Source organism: Crocodylus siamensis, chromosome 2, assembly GCF_052110815.1.
Source record: "Crocodylus siamensis isolate JL-2025a chromosome 2, ASM5211081v1, whole genome shotgun sequence".
NCBI lineage: Eukaryota > Metazoa > Chordata > Crocodylia > Crocodylidae > Crocodylus > Crocodylus siamensis.
The window spans coordinates 53,822,502-53,841,154 of NC_143396.1; the positions used below are offsets into that span (position 1 = coordinate 53,822,502).

Below are 18,653 nucleotides of genomic sequence, written 5' to 3' on the forward strand. Positions count from 1 at the left end.
GGGCTCCCTTTTCTCTTTCACCTGTTTCATTTGCTCCTTCACAGGTCCCTCTGTATACACTGTTCTTTATATTTTCCTATGATGAAAATGAGAAAAATGACATTTGTCTGAAAAAATACTATTTTTAATTCAAAATCGGGAATTGTTTGGCCTCTCCCTGATTGCAGCTTTGCTTAGCATGATTTCATAGATTTCATAGACATTAGGGCTGGAAGGGATGTTGGAAGATCATCGAGTCCAGTCCCCTGCCCCAAGGGCAGGGAAGTCAGCTAGCACTGAAGGATCCCAGCAAGATAAGCGTCCAAATACTTCTTAAAGGAGTCCACAGTAGGTGCTTGTACCTGGAGGCAGTCTATTCCAGGCCTTGGGGGCTTGGACAGTAAAGAAGTTTTTCCTTATGTCCAGACTAAAACGGTCTTGGAGGAGTTGGTGACCGCTGAACCTTGTCATCCCTTGGGGTGCTCTGATGAACAGTCGTTCCCCCAGATCCTGATGCGCACCCCAATGCATTTACAGGCTGCCACCAGGTCACCCCTGAGCTTGCACTTCCCCGGGCTGAAGAGTCCCATAGCTCACAGCCTGTCTTCATAAGGCCTATTCTCCTGCCCTCTGATCATGCGTGTGGCTCTCCTCTGGACTCTCAAGCTTCTCCACATCCTTCTTGAATTGTGGAGCCCAGAATTGGATGCAGTACTCCAGCTGCAGTCTCACCAAGGCCAAGTACAGCAGGAGGATGACATCCTGAGATTTACTTGAGAAGCATTTATGGATGCAAGCCAGAGTTTGGTTTGCTTTGCCAGCTGCAACATCACACTGGTGGCTCATGTTCATCTTGTGGTCAATCATGACTCCCAAGTCTCTTTCGGTCATGGTGCTAGCGAACGTAGCATTGCCAAGTCTATTAGCGTGCTCCAGGGTTTTTTTCCCAAGGTCGAGTACATTACATTTGTCGACATTGATTGTCTTCAGGTTTATATATGCTCACCTTTTGAGCCTATCCAAGTCAGCCTGGATCACCAGCCTATCCTCAGGTGCGGACGCTCTACTCTAAAGTTTGGTGTCATTAGCAAACTTGGCCAGTCCACTTCTGACACCAGTATCCACATCGTTGATAAAGACATTAAAGAGAACAGGTCCAAGGCAGAGCCTTGGGGGACACCACTGGTCACTGAGCGCCGTGATGATTCACTTCCGTCAACCAGGAGCACTCAGCATACTATTAGTTCACCAGTTTTCCCACATACGAGGGCTGCAAACATCTTCAGACTGATTGTTCCTGATTCAAATGATGCTCCAGCAGCCTTGTGTCATTGAGCCTTGGAGTTGCTTTATTATGGGACAATATAGGGACATATTTTAAGTCAGTGGAGGGTGGACCAACAAAGGTGCAACGCAAATTAGCCCTGCAGCCTCCATGACTGCTATCTCCTTCCAATGCCTGATCTAATGCTCTGCTTTCTGCTTCCTGCCCTGTCAGCTACTACTGCCTGTGTCCTCCCCACTCTGCCATGTGCCACACACAGAGGCTGTCTGTGTTCCTTGTGGCATATATTGTTTTAAAGTAGTTCCTCCCCAGATATTTCAGTGTTTTACTTAGAATATTTTGTATCATTTGGCTAATCTAGAAATACATTTTGCAAAACCATATAGTCTCTTGAAGGGGTTATCACTGAAATCATTAAGTGGTATCCCACTTCATCTCTTGCTGTATTTGGAGGTTGGCATTTCTGAGTGAAAAGCACAACACACCATATTTCCATACATATCACTTCCCTGCACCCTCCCTTCCCCCCAAATAAATAAATAAGACAAGCACCTTGTTTTTTGGAAGGTAGAATGTAGAATTTTTTTTCCAGGGTCATGGATTAGAGGTGGCTTTTTTTGGAGACAGTGTACTACAAAGTGGCTGCCTACTTTTCGCTCAGCTGGCAAACAGGAGACAGAATCCACCATTAACCGTTTCACAGCCTCCCTTAAGTTTGCAGCAACTTTTGGCTGAGCAGATAGTCAGAAATGAATTCAAGCTATGGTTAATGGGATTAGTTTGTTCTTGAACCCCCAACTCCTTTCCTTGTTTTCTTTGCAGGCCTACTCACCTTTAACTTTCTGGATCACCTTGCTGGATGCCTTTTACCAGAGTATGGTTTGCTTTTTCGTGCCTTACTTTGTAAGTAATGATTTTCAACTATATTTATGCATTTTGATAATTTAACTATTATTTTTAATAAGAATCAATTTGGTTGCCCTGTTTCAAACTCATTTTAAAATAAGTATAATTATTGGAACTGCTTTGAACGTTATGTATATAAAACTAACCAATGTTGCAGCGGTTAGTGCCCTGGTACAATGCAGTATATGATATATTAGGGATATATGCAGAGAATATATCCAACTTCATACATCTCTTATTTTCCAGGCTTATTGTGGTTCAGAAATAGACATCTTTTCTTTTGGAAACCCTCTAAATATAGCAGCTCTCTTCATAATATTGCTTCATCTCCTAATTGAAAGTAAGACTTTGGTAAGTATTTCTTGCATGCTCTATAAAGGGTATAATTTTACCAGAAGGTGTTCAGTACTTAGTACAACTAAGGAAAAGGAAGAAATGTATATATGATATAGAAAAAAACTATTAAGCAATAAATACTGATCATTCTTTCCATGTGAGTAGCAAGTTACTCCTGTCACTGGCCTCATGGGAATACCATATTTTCTTGTGTGGAGCAGAATCCCAAATAACACACATATCTTGTTTTTGGAAAGCAGAACATAGAAAAAAAGAGTTTTCCAGAGTCATGGCTGACTGTGTGACATAGATTAAGTCCTCTGGGGAAGATAGTGTCCAAGAAGTGTGGCATCAGAACCTTCTTAGTGTGGCATACAGTCAGTCTCCTGCAGTGCCACACTCCCTGGATATAAAACATGTTTATGGATGTGCTCTGGGAGTAGGGGGAGAGTGGGGGCATCATACGAGCTTTAGTTAAAGCATTCCTGCTACCATTTTTTAGCGTGGGGACACTGATGCACATGATATTGGAGTCTGCTGGAGTGCAGTAATTACTGTGCTGCAGCAGACTTAATTAATTGAGTCTGCTCCGACGCACTGTAATTACAGTGCTTCAAAGTAGCCTCACTGCACATGTATAAGCACCCTTTATGTTTCTAGGAGGACTTAGTCTATTTAACACAAGGTTAGGCCCTAGACCCTTGCAAAGGGCTATAGCAAGACTGTTAGTTTTTTACTGTAAGTAGTTCTTTATATAAATTCCTGCAAATAAAGTGTTGTTTCTGCATTGCAAGCTTCATCATGATACTAACAACATCTTAGTTGCTGCTTCAGGCATAAGCTATTGTGCTAAGCCAATAGCTATGGCTGTGAGAGAGTAAACACAAAATTCTGCCCCTTCAGCTTGCTGAGCAGATAGAAGTGGCAGCTGTCTTAACAGCTGTATGACATACACAGTGTCCCCAGGAGTGCTTCTTTTTCAGCAAAGAAAAGTGTTTCCTCCCTTAAAACATGCAGCATGGTTTGGTGGGGAGGAAGGGCAAGAGCAGGGGAAGAGCTGTTTTTGTGGAAAGAAGTGCATGTTGTATACAAAAAATACAGTATTCACACAGCGAAAGTTAGCAAGGTCTTGCTCAAAATCTGTACGTAAACATGGAGAACCAGACATTATAACTTCTTTTGCCTTTGTGCTCTCAGCTTTTCCAAAAGGACATAACAAACCATTGATATACTCTGCTTTTACAAATTTCAGTGTCTTGCTTCCCATAGACAACAAAAGTAGATTGTTCATTTTAAGTGCAGGGAACTGATAGCCTGTTGTGTAGCCAAGCTGACAATTCAAAGGTATCTTTCCCTACTAGAATAAAAAAAACCATTATGCCAGAGAACTGTCATTGTAGTTTTTAATTAAATCAGCATTTGCTATAGGATAGTACGTGGGTTAAACCAGATCAGTTTTATATCTTTACATGGCATATATTTCTTAAAATAAACAATGGTGGCCTTATTAACATGTACATTTTCCTGTTTGGCCTAACTGGAGAAAACAGCAATCTGTTCAAAGAGGAAGTTGCAGGGTAGTGATTGTTTATTATTTTTCTATGCATTTACTACAGACTGTTTCTGAAATAGTTTCATAACAGATGAAATGTCAAGTTGATTCGAAAGCTTTTGATGTGAAGATTTGTGCATGTTACTAAGCCTTTTTTCCTCAATAGAGAGGGGCATGATAGGCCTCACAAAATAGCCTTTATTTAGCAAAGCCTGGATGGCATGAATGGCTCCATGCTCTGAATAGCAAAACATTACATAAATAGCCTTTTTTGGCATGTATGGATGTCTGCAAGCTGTCAAACCAGTGACAACATGGTTTCCATAGTAACTAATGTATTCAATTTAAAAAATTGAAACACCCCCCCATTCACAAAAGCATAACAATGATAGACAATTGTTCTATGTCTAATGCAAAATATGCAGTGGTAGTATCATGTGAAAGTTTTATTTCCACTTGTTTGAGAAGGGCATCTCTGATGCCTATGAGTAATGTTGTTATCTGAAGCACATGGCTTTAAAGTCTTCTACCATGGAGTCATGAATTTCCATGATTCCAAGAAAAATCTTTGCTTAAAAATGGATTAAATTACATGGCTACTTGTAAACTATAGAGGGAATGAACTGTTATCTCTAGGAATACTTGAGTTAAAAATCAAGCTTGTCATCTTCTCAAACCAATTTATGATCTCTAATGGAAGACCTGGTAGGGGTGTGTGTAAGTGTGTTTGTGCCTCTGTGTGTGTGTGTGTGTGATGTGTATGCCTATTGACACTTCTCTATTTGTAAGCACTTAGACCTGATTTTTCTTTCTGCCTGTTTCTTTTCCAAATTACAGACTTGGATACATGTGACTGTTATAGTTGGTAGCATCTTACTTTACTTTATCTTTGCACTGACTTTTGGAGCAGCCTGCAAAACCTGCAATCCACCATCAAATCCCTATTGGATCATGCAGAAACACATGACAGACCCAGTGTTTTATCTTGTCTGCATCCTTGCTACTTGTATTGCTCTGATGCCCAGGTACTTTGTTATTTTACAGTTGCAAGTTACTGGTATCAGTTAACTTAAATTTTGTTGAGGCTTTGGTCTTATAAATAGGACCTACTGAAATCGTGATTTCACAGCTCTTGCAAAAACCAGCATTGCCTGTAAAAGCAGGCAGTGCCTGTGAAATTCCCAAATCTGTGGGGGGAAAAAAAACAGAAAGCTTACTGAAAAGAAAATGATGGCTCCCTAGAAGGAGCCAGCTATCCTTGGGGTGCTATGGCAGCTTGCCTGGGGGGAGGGAGAAGAGGGAGCTGCCTACTTGAAGGGTTGCCGGCAAGATGCCTGCTGCCTTCGCCCCTGGCCAGTGGTTGGCTGTGAAAGGGTTGCCTGCCATGCAGCCCTGCTTTGTCCACCAGTTGGTGGCGAGGAACAGGGTTGCATGATGAACAGCCCTTACAGCCAGTCATGGCAAGGGTTGGGTCCACCAGGGCATCTCAGCCAATCGGGGTGGGGAAGGAGGGCTGCTGCACTCCACCCACAAAATGGATGCTGGGCGTATATCCAGCCTGTGAAATCAGCAGACAGCCACCTCAGATTTAATATGTTCCTACCTATAAATCAATCTGGCTTTGTGGAAGAGCTTATACAACAACTAAAAGTATAAAGAATATTGCCCAGCTTATTTATGAAAAAATAGGAGTCACTGTACTAGGGGCCCCTCTAGATGTTACACTTGGGCCATGATTAATCATGCAAACCAACCATAAAGATGTTTCACATACAATGTAGAACATTTTTATGGCTGGTTCATATGGCACTTTAGGTGAAATGTGTGGCACTTTCAGAACTGCCCCAGGGCTGGAGCCAACAATCAGTACCTGGTTTGTTGGCCACATTGGGTCACATTGGGTTGTGGACATTCAATCTTCTATTTGCTAGTGAAGGGCAAACACAAGATCATGATCCCAGGATTCCCCTGCACTGGCAGCTAGAAAGGGCTGTATTAGTATCTGATCCCTGATCCCAAAATTGCATCTTTTCCCATGTAGGCAGGAGACACAATTGTTGGGATTGGGAACCAGAGCCCATGGTGGCTTCAAGTGAACATGTGCCAGGGATCTAGGTAGATGTATGCAAATACAAGGATTTCCATAACAGGCTACAGTCTAAATCCTGCCCTTCAAGTTTAAACCAGAAGATATTTTACACTTTTCAGAGCTCCGAATTAGTCTCCTCTGGCACTTTACTGATAGAAATGTGCACCTGGGAAATTAGGGTGCTTTGAGAATTAGGTTGGAGTTTTGAGGATCTGAATTTTAGACTTAGTCACACACAATCTAATGGCAGTTGAGCACCAAAATCCCCCTTGTGAGTCTCAATCATTGAACCTCAGAACACAGCCTTATCAGCCTGATATTTTTATATGCCTAATAGCCCATGACTGCCAACTTTGACTCAGGTTTTGCAGCTGAATTGGCAGAGGGGGAGATGGGCCTGAAACTGAGGTGTGTAAGAATTTTCCATACTCTTTTCCCCCTGTGCTGTGCCTGCTTCTGCGTGATTGTTTCAGTCCTCAGTTTTGTTTTGTTTTTAATTTAAAAAAAGACTCTTTATGTAACTGCAAGAGCCTTGGAAGAAGAATGTTTTCAACTGACTGACTATTTCAAACACATACATATTCCACTTTTAGGAGTGTATTTTTCATGGTAAATTAAATGCAAAGCATTTAGATTTATAAATGAGGTTCTTTGAGTGCGTTTCAGTCTCCCAGTGCCAACACCCCACAAGAGTTACATCAGCTGTGCCTAATACAGACCCTTTTGTTCACTTAGTTAAGTGATTAAATAGAATTATGTCTGTTTACATCATGGGATAACTGTTACATATACTTTTTTCTTGCTTATTCCTATCAAATCCTACAAGGGGCCTGAAATCCATCACTTTCTGTGACTTTAAACCATGTTCATAATTTTGACGGATTAGGTAGAGACTAAGATTCTCGAAAGGGCTGAAGTTAGTTGAGTACCCATCTTCTACAGAACATCACTGGCAGTGCAGTGTCTACTTTCATTAGGGCCCTTTGAAAATCTTTACCACAATCCCTGATTGAAAACATTCCCCAAGCTAAACCTTCAACAAGGCCAATTTAAAAAATATATTATGCCAAGTTCTGTTCCAGGGTCATGCTTTGGCTTTGGAGTGTGCCTCTAAATCTTTGGATTGTTTAACCTTCAATACCACGCTTATTTACTCTTTTAAGGACCATAACACATGCAACAAAGAGAATTTAAAAGATATTTTGAATACTGTTGCTGGTGTCCCAAATACCTTCCTAGTTATTTTGCAGCTTCATCATGAGTGTTTTCCATTGAAGAACAGAGTGTTTGTACATATTAGGTCTGATTTTCCACAATAGAATCATAGAAAATTAGGGTTGGACCTCAGGAGTTCATCTAGTCCAACCCCCTGCTCAAAGCAGGACCATCCCCAACTAGACCATTCCAGCCAAGGCTTTGTGTAGCCAGGTCTTAAAAACCTCCAAGGATGGAGACTCCACAACCTCTATGTCAAGCACTTTGGAAACTGTTACCCTAACTTGTTCTGATGCAAAATTGTAGTCATCATTATTTGTGTGCGAAAGTATACCAGCAGAGAGAGACTTGTTTTCTAAGCTACTGCAGCCTTGAGATTGCAGGAATATTGCATACTCAGTACAAAGCAGAATGCCCCTTCTCCTGTCTCTAAATGCTGCTGTTCAAGCTTTTTAAGTAGTGCTGAAAACAATTTGAATCTGCTTCTAAAGGACTTATGTGAAACACTGGTTATATTCTAGGTATTTGTTCAGAGTTCTCCAAGGGACGTTGTTTCCTTCTCCGGTACTGAGAGCCAAGCACCTTGACAGACTGACACCTGAGGAGCAGAGGGAAGCAATTAAACAATGGAAAGATGACTGCGTTGTGGCTCATAGAGTTGATTTCCAGGGGACTTCTTTGTGTTCCAGCTCTGTGAAAGATGCTGCATCAGAGAAAAGGCAACACCAGCATGTCAGACATGTTGCCAATGCCTAAGACACCTTTTTCAGACCAGTCCAAGAGACAGTTTAGAAAGGAGGCTTGTTTCCTATCAGGTATTCAAGTATTCAGGATAAGCCTGGGGACAGCTTGAATTGCAAGAAAGCTGCACTTTTGAACTACTAAAAGAAAACCTATTCAGAAGCATTCAGAGCTAATAATGCCTGTGCCAGAGCTCTGGACTTTAGTTTGGAAGATGGCAACATTGAAATTCTTCTAACTAAAGCAGGTGCGACTTCTGCTTTGTGTGAACAGGATGTTGGAACAGATCCTGCAAAACCAGACTGTTAACAATTTAAGAATCCAAGAATAATAACAGTTGTGGTTTGCACTGCTTAGGAGTCTGTGTTTTTGCTTTGTTCCCCTCCCATTAACCCAGGTGAGGCACAGATTGCTTCAGAAGATTTTTTTTTTAAGTATGATAAGTAATTTGTTGAACAAAGATATAAATGGGTAGAAGCATTATACTAAAATCAGCTCTTAAAAAACTCGCACGATCTCTGGTACATGATAGTGCTTGACACAAGTCCCGTTGTGCTCATGGGTGTCAGTTCAGTCTCCCTTCGGTTTCCAGTTAGATCTTTGCCATGACACAAAGTGGAAATAATTAAAATAAGATCTTCCCATTCTACTGAGTCTCTTGCCTGGCCTCAGTCATGCCACTGTGGTGCGCAGCTCTTTCTCACTAATGACTGTGGCCATGAGAGTGTTGCCAACTGCCTGCAAATATCCCAGGATCTGGGAATACCTATGTCAAAAAAAAATCTTTGGTTTCAGATGCCGATGGCAAAAAGGTCAAAAGGCTAACATAACATATTTCGTCATTATAGTTCCGTATCCAACCCCCCCAGCCTAAACGTAAAACACATGCGCAGTCAATCTCGCATGAAACCTAAGAACACACAGAGTCTGTTCACAGTCATGATTGGCAGTCCTATAATTATTCAAACCTGGCCTGTTGTAATAGGCTACGCGGTAAACTATAACTTTGGAAAGATTTCCGCCTTCTGCGGAGACCTCCACACACACCCAGGAGACATAGTCAGTGATTTGGCCAGTCGCTGACCTCTCCCCACCTACGGTAAAAGTGTTCAGGTGTATCCGTTCTGCCAGCTCATTTATTCTTGCCAAGAGCTCACGGAAATCTTCAGATCAAAGTTACCTGTATGCTTTGCTTAAAATCTGCACCACGCAGTTTGTAATCTGTGCAGTGAGAACATCTGCAAGCTGAACTGAACCGCTCAACTTCTCTTTCTACACCGCTCAACCACAACTTCCTCCCTACGCTACAATCTCCTGTAGTGTAAGTAAAAATAAACTTTCTGTATAACCAAGATGCGTTAAACTTCCTGACTCCTCTCACTTACCCATCTACCTAATTACCTTACCCCACCCGCGTCCAGCCAGTCGTGCCGACCCAGGCTCGCAGGTCAAGGGTGCACCGGTCCTCGGATGCGACATGGCGTCACGAATAGGATCCAGGGGAGGCGAAATGGAGTCAGAGTTGATTCGCCACTGCCCGTGGCGTGCAGGAGACCGTGATTGTGCAAGCTCAGACGATCTGTGGGCACACATCGCTTACCACCACAGACGATCTGTGGGCACACATCGCTTACCGCCAAGCAGATGGTCTCGCTAACTCATTAATCACCGGCTATAAGTCTCTTGCCAGAGATAAAGGGGATAAAGGGGGCAGGGAATGGGCCATTCACTTGGCACTGAGCTCCTTCGGATGCGTTATGAGCCGGAAAGGAGTCACCTTCTGGCCCAGAGATGGGGTCGGGAACTTGTCTCTGGCGCGAGTGAAACCTGACCGCGCGGTGAACCCGACACCCGCCCAAGAGTTTGCTCACTGCATCCGGCACGTACGGGAAGGGGGAGAGGACACCCTGCCCGATAAGTTTAACTGTCCAAATTTGTCATCTGATTCACGCGCACACGAAGTGTTAACGCAACTCCAGTAAAACCTTGGAATTAGAGGGTCATACGGTGACAAAATGGACTGGTCCCAAATGGGACAAGGGGAAAATGATTAATGTCTTGTTCCGTACTGTGTCTATCTTGCTGCGTGAGGTTGCGAACTTCGACTCACAGCTGAGTACAGCCAGTAAGAAAGCTGAGGAACTGGTGATAAAATGCAGCACTTCACCACCGCCCAAAGATGGCGCCGAGCAAAAGCAGAAGTCACAATTAGAAAATGGCGCTGAACAAAAGGGGAAGCCAACGCCTGAAAATGGCGTCAACAACAAACAGCCACGCTCTGAAATTGGTGCCGAGCCGAAGAGGAAGCTGTACCCAAGCCTGGAGGAACTGACGGCGAACCACGAGACGTCATCGAATAAAGCCACACCTACCTCTGGGCAGGGCTATCCTCCTGTCACCGCCTCACTGACGAAGAGCGATCTGGCGTCACCAGATGTGATCACGCCTACCCCTTGGCCAGGTCGTCCTCCTACTCCGCCTACCCTAGCAACCGCACCGCCCCCTCCGTATCCAGAGGAACCTGATGGTACATGGCTAATTAAAAGCAGAAGTAAAGCTGATGAAAGGGAACTTATAACTTCAGCTCTCCCTGTCAGCGTAGTCAAGTATACTGCAATGGGGTGGACAGCCCCAGGCCACAATAACAGTCCACACCAGAACTCGAGCAGAAATGAGTGATCTTCGCAAGGAAACGGGAATCCAACCTGACGAAACCCCCATTGTTTGGCTGGGCCGCCTTGTAATAGAAGCAGCAAATGAACTCATCGATGCAGAGGAAGCTATTCACCTCGTTCGAAACACAGCCTGGAGTAGAGGAATAGTTACAGATCCACAATCCGTAACAGCATATGACCAATGGCCACTAGCATTGCCAGCCTTAGTAGTGGACGCAATTATGAGAAAAACATATGTCTGGCATGATGGTGGATCCAAACAACCTAATGCTGTCCATTTGATCCATGCCGTGATTGGAGCATCCTATGCCCAATGGAATCCAGTTACAAACCCTTTGAACCTAACAATATTACAGCAAGCTACAGCGTGGCCCCACTGTTACCTAGAAAACCCAGGCCAAGTCCCCTGCCTCCATCAAGCCGTTGAAGCAGCGTCTGAAGTATATGGAGGCCCACATGAACTAACTGTAAAAATGGTTCTCACTCCATCCATTAACACCCCAGTAACGAATATCTGGGCATTAGTATCCCGACTACGATCAGCAATGACCAGTAAGCCTACCCAAGTTCATGTCACAGCTTACCCAAAGCAAACACCATCACCAGAGAAAAATCGGTCGCCAAAGCACTTCCAGAGCATCGCCTCCACAGAGGTCGCCAGAAGAAAGAACCAGATTCGGATTCCTATTGAACAGCACCAGACTTAACAAAGCCCAACTACAAGCACTAGGGGATGAAGGGCAGAAGCTCCTTGCAGAACAACTAGGCTTTAAATACAACGAGCAGCCAAAAAACAGGACCGGCGGCGTGATACATGAAACTGTTACAAATCATGATACTCGCCCTTATACCACCCTCACTCTCATCGACCCAGCAAATCCTCTCAAGCAAGTGCGTGTGTCATTCCTGCTCGACACAGGGGCCCAAGTCAGTGTAATTACCGCAGATGTTCCTCATCAGGTGACGAAGAAAGTCATCATGATACAAGGCCTGAATGCTGTAAAGCCCACACCTGTAATTAACTTTCTAGTAAAAGGCCATCAAAAGATGTTAACTGGTGTTCTAGGGGGCATCAGCCTCCTAGGCGTTCCTGCAATCCGTGTATTAAAGCTTAAAGAACAAGTACTGCAAGCTCTCCCGCTCACCGTATCACCGGACAACCGCCACCGTCCACCTTTACGCAATGAAACTACTTGGCGATATCAACCTATCCCAACCAAAGCGTCATTACAAGTCTCTCTTCAAACCCTGCTATCCCGATTAGAACAGGAAGGCCGTATTGCACCTGTTTCCGAAAGTATTTATTTATCAGCCGGATGGGGCATAGCTAAGCCAAGACGTCCTGATGAAGCTCGACTTGTTGTCAACTATCGCATGGCGAACAAACATTGTGCATCTCTTATTCAACCGAACATTTCGGACCTTCCTCAACAACTATGCACAATAGCTGAGTACCAGAGTCAACCGTGGGTAGGAGTAACCACTGACATGAAGGATATGTTCTTCTCCATCCCCATCGACGATCACTTGGGAGTACTAAATATGTGTATCGATGGAAAAATGTACAAATGGAATGTTTGTCCTCAAGGCTACTGTAACTCTCCTGCCCTTGCCACTGAAGCCATGAATAAATGTCTCAGTGAATTCAAGCAAAATCAACAGTTCCCAGACGATATTATCCTGTGCAGCTACGTAGATGACATTGCTATTCTCTGTCGGGACAGTTCAACAGTTTCATCTTTAACCCAGCGATTGCTTGAACACCTTACAGCTGCCGGTTGGACAGTAAACCAACGGAAGTCATGCCTCGATCCTTCAGATGACATCACCTTCCTTGGAACCAAGTTTAAAGGCCCATGGAGACAAAATCATAAACCACCAAGGGAGATATTTTCACCATTTACAAACCGTTCTAATAAACCCCCGTCAAAAAAAGAATTCCAACAAATGCTGGGACGTATCAATTGGCTCTGACATTATGTCCAGCCCCAAGGACTCGCAGTGCTTGCCAAGCTTCAAAAGCACATTCGCCAAGCGGGATATTGCTTCCCTTCGAAACCATGGACCTCCAAAGATGACCAAGCCGTCCAAGATCTAATCACACAATGCGAAAACACCAAGCTTCATGCAATCAACCTAAACAACCACTTGACTGTTACTGTTGGCTATACGGATATGCATATTTGGGCGACAGTGCATGACCAACACCATCTTGTTTTAGCTGCTCACTGCACTCTACAAGATGCCCAACACCGCTACGGAACTGTCGGAAAAGTCCTACTCGCATCACAGTTAGCAAAGTCAGTGTCAAAAGGCCATGGAATCATTCTAGGCCCGGGAATGACACTTCTGACACAAATCGACAGTGACCGAGTAAATCCAGAATTTGGTGGCGAACCAAAAACTTGAACCGCTTTAGTCCTTGACCACCAGTACCATTGGTCTGCCTCATGGGAACATTGTGATACACCAGCACCGTGTGAAATTCAAGATCGCCCAATCTTATATGGTATCACAGCACCTGCCTGGATGGTTTCCGATGGAACTACACGACATGGCGGTCTATGTGGCTTCTATTGCCATGCCTGTAAGGAACACGAAATCCTAAAAGCTTTCAAGTCAGCACAGCTAAATGAACTTGTTGCGTTCTGCAGAGTCGTCAGACATTGTCTCGAACGACATAATGGCTGTCAACCAGTTCCCGTCATCGCTGTGGACTCTCAGTTCATTTATAAAATCATCACAGGAAATGGTAATCCAGAACTCTGTATCCGAACTTGGGAAAGCATCTTTGATATGATCACAGCTCTTGACCCACCACCACTCATTAAGCATACCAAGTCGCACCACCCTGACACAGACCCAGTTCATGCCGAAATTGACCAACTACTCCAAGAAGGAAGACAGCCCCAAGTATCTGTCGGTCAAGTAGCCGAATTGTCAGAAAAAAATCCATTCCTTCATTGGCTACATGAACACTGGGGGCATCCCGGAGTAAGTGCTTCCCACAGCCGTTGGTGCAAAGATACGGCTGAACCTCGGTCTGAAGGAACTCTGGACCCGTATAGTCCAAGCTTGTGAACAGTGTGCCAAAGAAAAGAAACACCCTGCTGCAGTAGAGCGAGAAATCTTTGCCAAAGAACACTTTGAACCTGGTAAAGTATGGCAGATTGATTTACTAGGTCCCTTGTCCGGAGCAAGGCGACACCCAAAAGGACTCATTGCTGTTGATCTTGGTACACAACAAGTGCAAGTTATACCACTGCAAAAAAGTACCGGCCCATCAGTCGTCATAGCATTAAGACTGTTAATCGCTCACTGGCAAGCCCCGGAAATCATCCACTCAGATGGAGGACTGCCCTTCACCTCCAAACTTATTAGTAATTTTGCAGCAGCCTTCAATATCCAATGGCATCATCATATCCCGTACCACCCGCAATCCAACAGTGTAGTCGAGCGCACCATTGGTCTTGTCAAAGAAAAAATTCGACTGTTAAACAAAGGTTCCTACACTGGATGGGACACAGTTCTTCCCGACGTCCTCATCAGCCTGAACGCTGACAAATCCTTGTGGGAACATCGGACGCCAGTCCCAGTCAAGCCACGGACACCTAAATTTCTCCCAGGCAAATTAGTTTGGGTTACAACTCTGAACCCAGAAGATAAACACCCAACACCAACCAAAGGCCAAGTTGTTCGCCCTGGACAGTATCCGAACACGTATCGGGTCATCAAGGATGTCAACAGCCCAACAGGACCCCCGTACCTTTTAGTGCATCACAATTGGTTATCTAGGTGCGCTGAGCAAAAAGTTACATGAATTATGTAATATTCTTGATACTGCTGTTTTTGTCATCTTTTGTAGGTAAACACCATGAGACCCATTGCGACCCTCATCATATGCTGTGTCGTGTGTTCCGTCTCATGTATGCTTCAGCACAACTCATTTTTAACGCTGTTGGCTGTTTCTACCACCGAATGCCATAACTTTGAAGAAACCGGAAACTCAACGATAGACTACCGACTCTGTGTCCCGAAACTCACAGCAGTGACGGACACTGGCATTGTCACCCATCTTGGACGACCATCTTCTAGTTTTAATATATCTCACTATCTTAATCTCTTTCGCTGTAATCTCCCTTCAGCAGACGTTTCGGGATTACCTTTTACTATTAGTGCTTTTGTATTTATCCCCACACTTAAATGGCCGTATATCTGTATTGGACCACGTTGTCCTGCCGATACCATTAACTGTTCTACCCCCATAATAACAATTCTTGAGGCACTCAACGTTACCCTAATAACTCTCTTTCACAAATTGCAGATTGTATCTATGTTTTTCAAGTTAATTGGACTGCTGGCTGAAACCGTTCCCTAACAGAGCCAAAAATGCAACACAATATACACATGTTATGTAGTATTCTTCACGCATTATGGCCTCAGTGTCCTACTTATGATCCGCTGAATCCCGAAGAAAACAACCATCCTAACTGTCATAAAACTAACAGTTCAACCCCAGTTTGACTAATAACACCAAATTATCTTGATTACGCTCAACGCCGTAACGGTGCATGCAAGCACTTCAGACCTAAACCTTGTCTGTTTCCCATCCCACGGCCAGGAGTTCTTTATACAGACCTAGCCATTCCTTGTCTTTGGAGTCACTTCAAAAACTCCAATAACTTTACTAAAACGACCATTAAAGAAGACTCACCCTCTTGTAATTACCCCATACCAAATGGATACTTACCCCCCGGTTGGGTTTGGTTTAACCTGAAAACCAATGTTACCAGCATATACCCCGTTCTTACCTCTGATGAAACTCTAACGCCTGTAACCTCCTTGTGGAGCCTAAAAGGACTCCAAGTAGGTCGGAAGAAAACCACCACCACTATTCATAAAAAGTCTAATCTTTCCCATACAAAGCAAGCCTCCCTCACACACGAACAAGTTGATTACGCCTGGACTCTAATGGATTCTTGGGACAAAGTAAGCATTTATTTTCCCTGGACGTATGGATCAAAAATGAATACATTCAAAATTGTTCTTTTAACTGAAACTGTTGCCAACCTTACCAACCTAGTCACTGAAGGGTTCCGAAATATTGACGAGTCATTCAAAAAAGTTCAAGCAGCAGTGTATTATAATCGATTAGGCTTAGATTATCTTTTACTTGAGCATGGAGGCTTATGTGCTATGTTTAAAAATGACTCACATTGTTGCCTTGAATTTACTCCCCAGGATGGAGGTAATTTGACCCAAGTCTTAAATGGTCTTGAAACGTTTTCTGCCCAACTTCAAGAAATGACCACAGAAAAAGATAGTTGGTTAAATGATCTATTCAATTGGTTTGGCTTTGATATCTCCAAATGGTTTTTTCCCATACTTATACCTTTTTCATATTAATAATATTATGTATTTTTTCTTGCTTTTTTAACGTAATCAAAAAACGCATAACCACGCTTTCTGCTTTTGTATATACACGCTTGCCAATTGTTTATGAACTTGACGAGAAAAATGACCAATTCTAAACAATGTTACCAAAGTTGCCATCGGCAAGGGGGCATGTCAAAGAAAAATCTTTGGTTTCAGATGCCGAAGGCAAAAAGGTCATAAGGCTAACATAACATATTTCGTCATTATAATTCTGTATCCAACCCCCCCCAGCCTAAATGTAAAACACATGCGCAGTCAATCTCGCATGAAACCTAAGAACACACAGAGTCTGTTCACAGTCATGATGCACCACACTCGTGGTGCTCTGGTGAGGTACCGGAGGACTGGAAGAGGGCCAACGTGGTCCCCATCTTCAAAAAAGGCAGGAAGGAGGACCTGGGAAACTATAGGCCGGTTAGTCTCACCTTGATCCTAGGCAAGCTGCTCGAGAAAATTATGCTGGCACACATCCAGGAGGGGCCAGCAGGCGACTGCATGCTTAGGGGCAACCAACATGGGTTCATCAGTGGCAGGTCCTGTCAGACCAACCTGGTGGCCTTTTACGATCAGGTCACCAGATCATTAGACGCAGGGGTAGCAGTGGGTATAATCTTCCTGGACTTCCGGAAGGCTTTTGACACTGTCTCTCACCCTGTTCTCATTAAGAAACTGGGGGACTGTGGTATAGACACCCACACAGTTAAATGGGTCGCCAACTGGCTGGTGGGCTGCACCCAGAGGGTGGTAGTGGATGGGTCCTTCTCAACCTGGAAGGACGTGGGCAGTGGGGTCCCCCAGGGCTCGGTCCTCAGGCCCACACTGTTCAACATCATCAGCGATTTGGATGAGGGGGTAAAAAGCACCCTGTTCAAATTTGCTGATGACACCAAGATGTGGGGGGACGTGGGCACATTGGAAGGATGCAACAGGCTACAATCAGACCTAGACAGGTTACAAGGGTGGGCGGACGAGAATAGGATGGGTTTCAACACTGACAAGTGCAAGGTGATGCACCTTGGGAGGAACAACCGGCACCATACCTACAGGTTGGGAAACTCCCCTCTTGTCAGCACGGAGGCGGAAAGGATCTGGGGGTCATCATTGACTCCAAGATGAACATGGGCCAGCAGTGTGGGGAGGCAGTCAGGAAGGCGAACCGCACCTTGGCATGCATCCACAGATACATCTCGAGCAGGTCCAAGGAGGTGATCGTCCCCCTCTGTGTGGCACTGGTCAGGCCACAGCTGGAGTATTGTGTACAGTTCTGGGCGCCACACTTCAAGAGGGATGTGGACAACATGGAGAGGGTCCAGAGGAGGGCCACTCGTATGATCAGGGGACAGCAGGGCAGGCCCTATGAGGACAGGCTGCAGGATCTGAACCTGTTCAGCCTCCAAAAGAGAAGGCTGAGGGGGGATCTTGCGGCCTGTTATAAACTAGTCGGGGGGATCAGCAGGCATTGGGGAAGTCACTGTTTCCCCGAGCACTTCCAGGAGTGACCAGGAATAACAGTCACAAGCTGGCAGAGGGTAGGTTTAGGTTAGATATCAGGAGGCGCTACTTCACAGTCAGGGCAGCTAGGGGCTGGAACCAGCTTCCAAGTGAAGTGGTGCAGGCTCCTACCCTGGGGGTGTTTAAGAGGAGGTTAGATGAACATCTTGCTGGGGTCATTTGACCCCAGTACTCTTTCCTGCCATGGCAGGGGGTCGGACTAGATGATCTGCTCAGGTCCCTTCCGACCCTAGAAACTATGAAACTATGATTAGCAGTCCTATAATTATTCAAACCTGGCCTGTTGTAATAGGCTACACGGTAAACTATAACTTTGGAAAGATTTCCGCCTTCTGCGGAGACCTCCACACACACCCAGGAGACATAGTCAGTGATTTGGCCAGTCGCTGACCTCTCCCCACCTACGGTAAACGTTTTCAGGTGTATCCGTTCTGCCGGCTCATTTATTCTTGCCAAGAGCTCACGGAAATCTTCAGATCAAAGTTACCTGTATGCTTTGCTTAAAATCTGCACCACGCAGTTTGTAATCTGTGCAGTGAAAACATCTGCAAGCTGAACTGAACCGCTCAACTTCTCTTTCTACACCGCACAACTTCCTCCCTATGCTACAATCTCCTGTAGTGTAAGTAAAAATAAACTTTCTGTATAACCAAGATGCGTTAAACTTCCTGACTCCTCTCGCTTACCCATCCACCTAATTACCTTACCCCACCTGCGTCCAGCCGGTCGTGCCGACCCAGGCTCGCAGATCAAGGGTGCACCGGTCCTTGGACGCGACAACGTAAACCTTTCCCTCACCCCTTCATCACTAACCCCTGCAAGGCCATTTTCAGCTGTGCCCACAGAAGCATCCTTCTCTTTTTCATGTCCTTTCTTCCCTGCTCTCATCCTCCCATAGCATCACCCGAGCCCCCTTTTCACATGGAT

The 18,653-nt window shown here is 44.6% G+C and overlaps 1 protein-coding gene across 1 annotated transcript in view; it reads left to right on the top strand.

Annotated features, from left to right (window-relative positions):
• Positions 1-18,379, top strand: part of ATP10D (ATPase phospholipid transporting 10D (putative)) — a 95,977-nt gene extending 77,598 nt beyond the window's left edge. Inside the window, exons 21-24 of the mRNA XM_090035878.1 lie at positions 2,087-2,167; positions 2,417-2,521; positions 4,896-5,083; positions 7,884-18,379. Coding sequence (XP_089892004.1) covers positions 2,087-2,167; positions 2,417-2,521; positions 4,896-5,083; positions 7,884-8,118 — 609 coding nt within the window. The 3' untranslated portion in view covers positions 8,119-18,379. The remainder of the gene's footprint in view (positions 1-2,086; positions 2,168-2,416; positions 2,522-4,895; positions 5,084-7,883) is intronic.
• Positions 18,380-18,653: the final 274 nt, after the last annotated feature.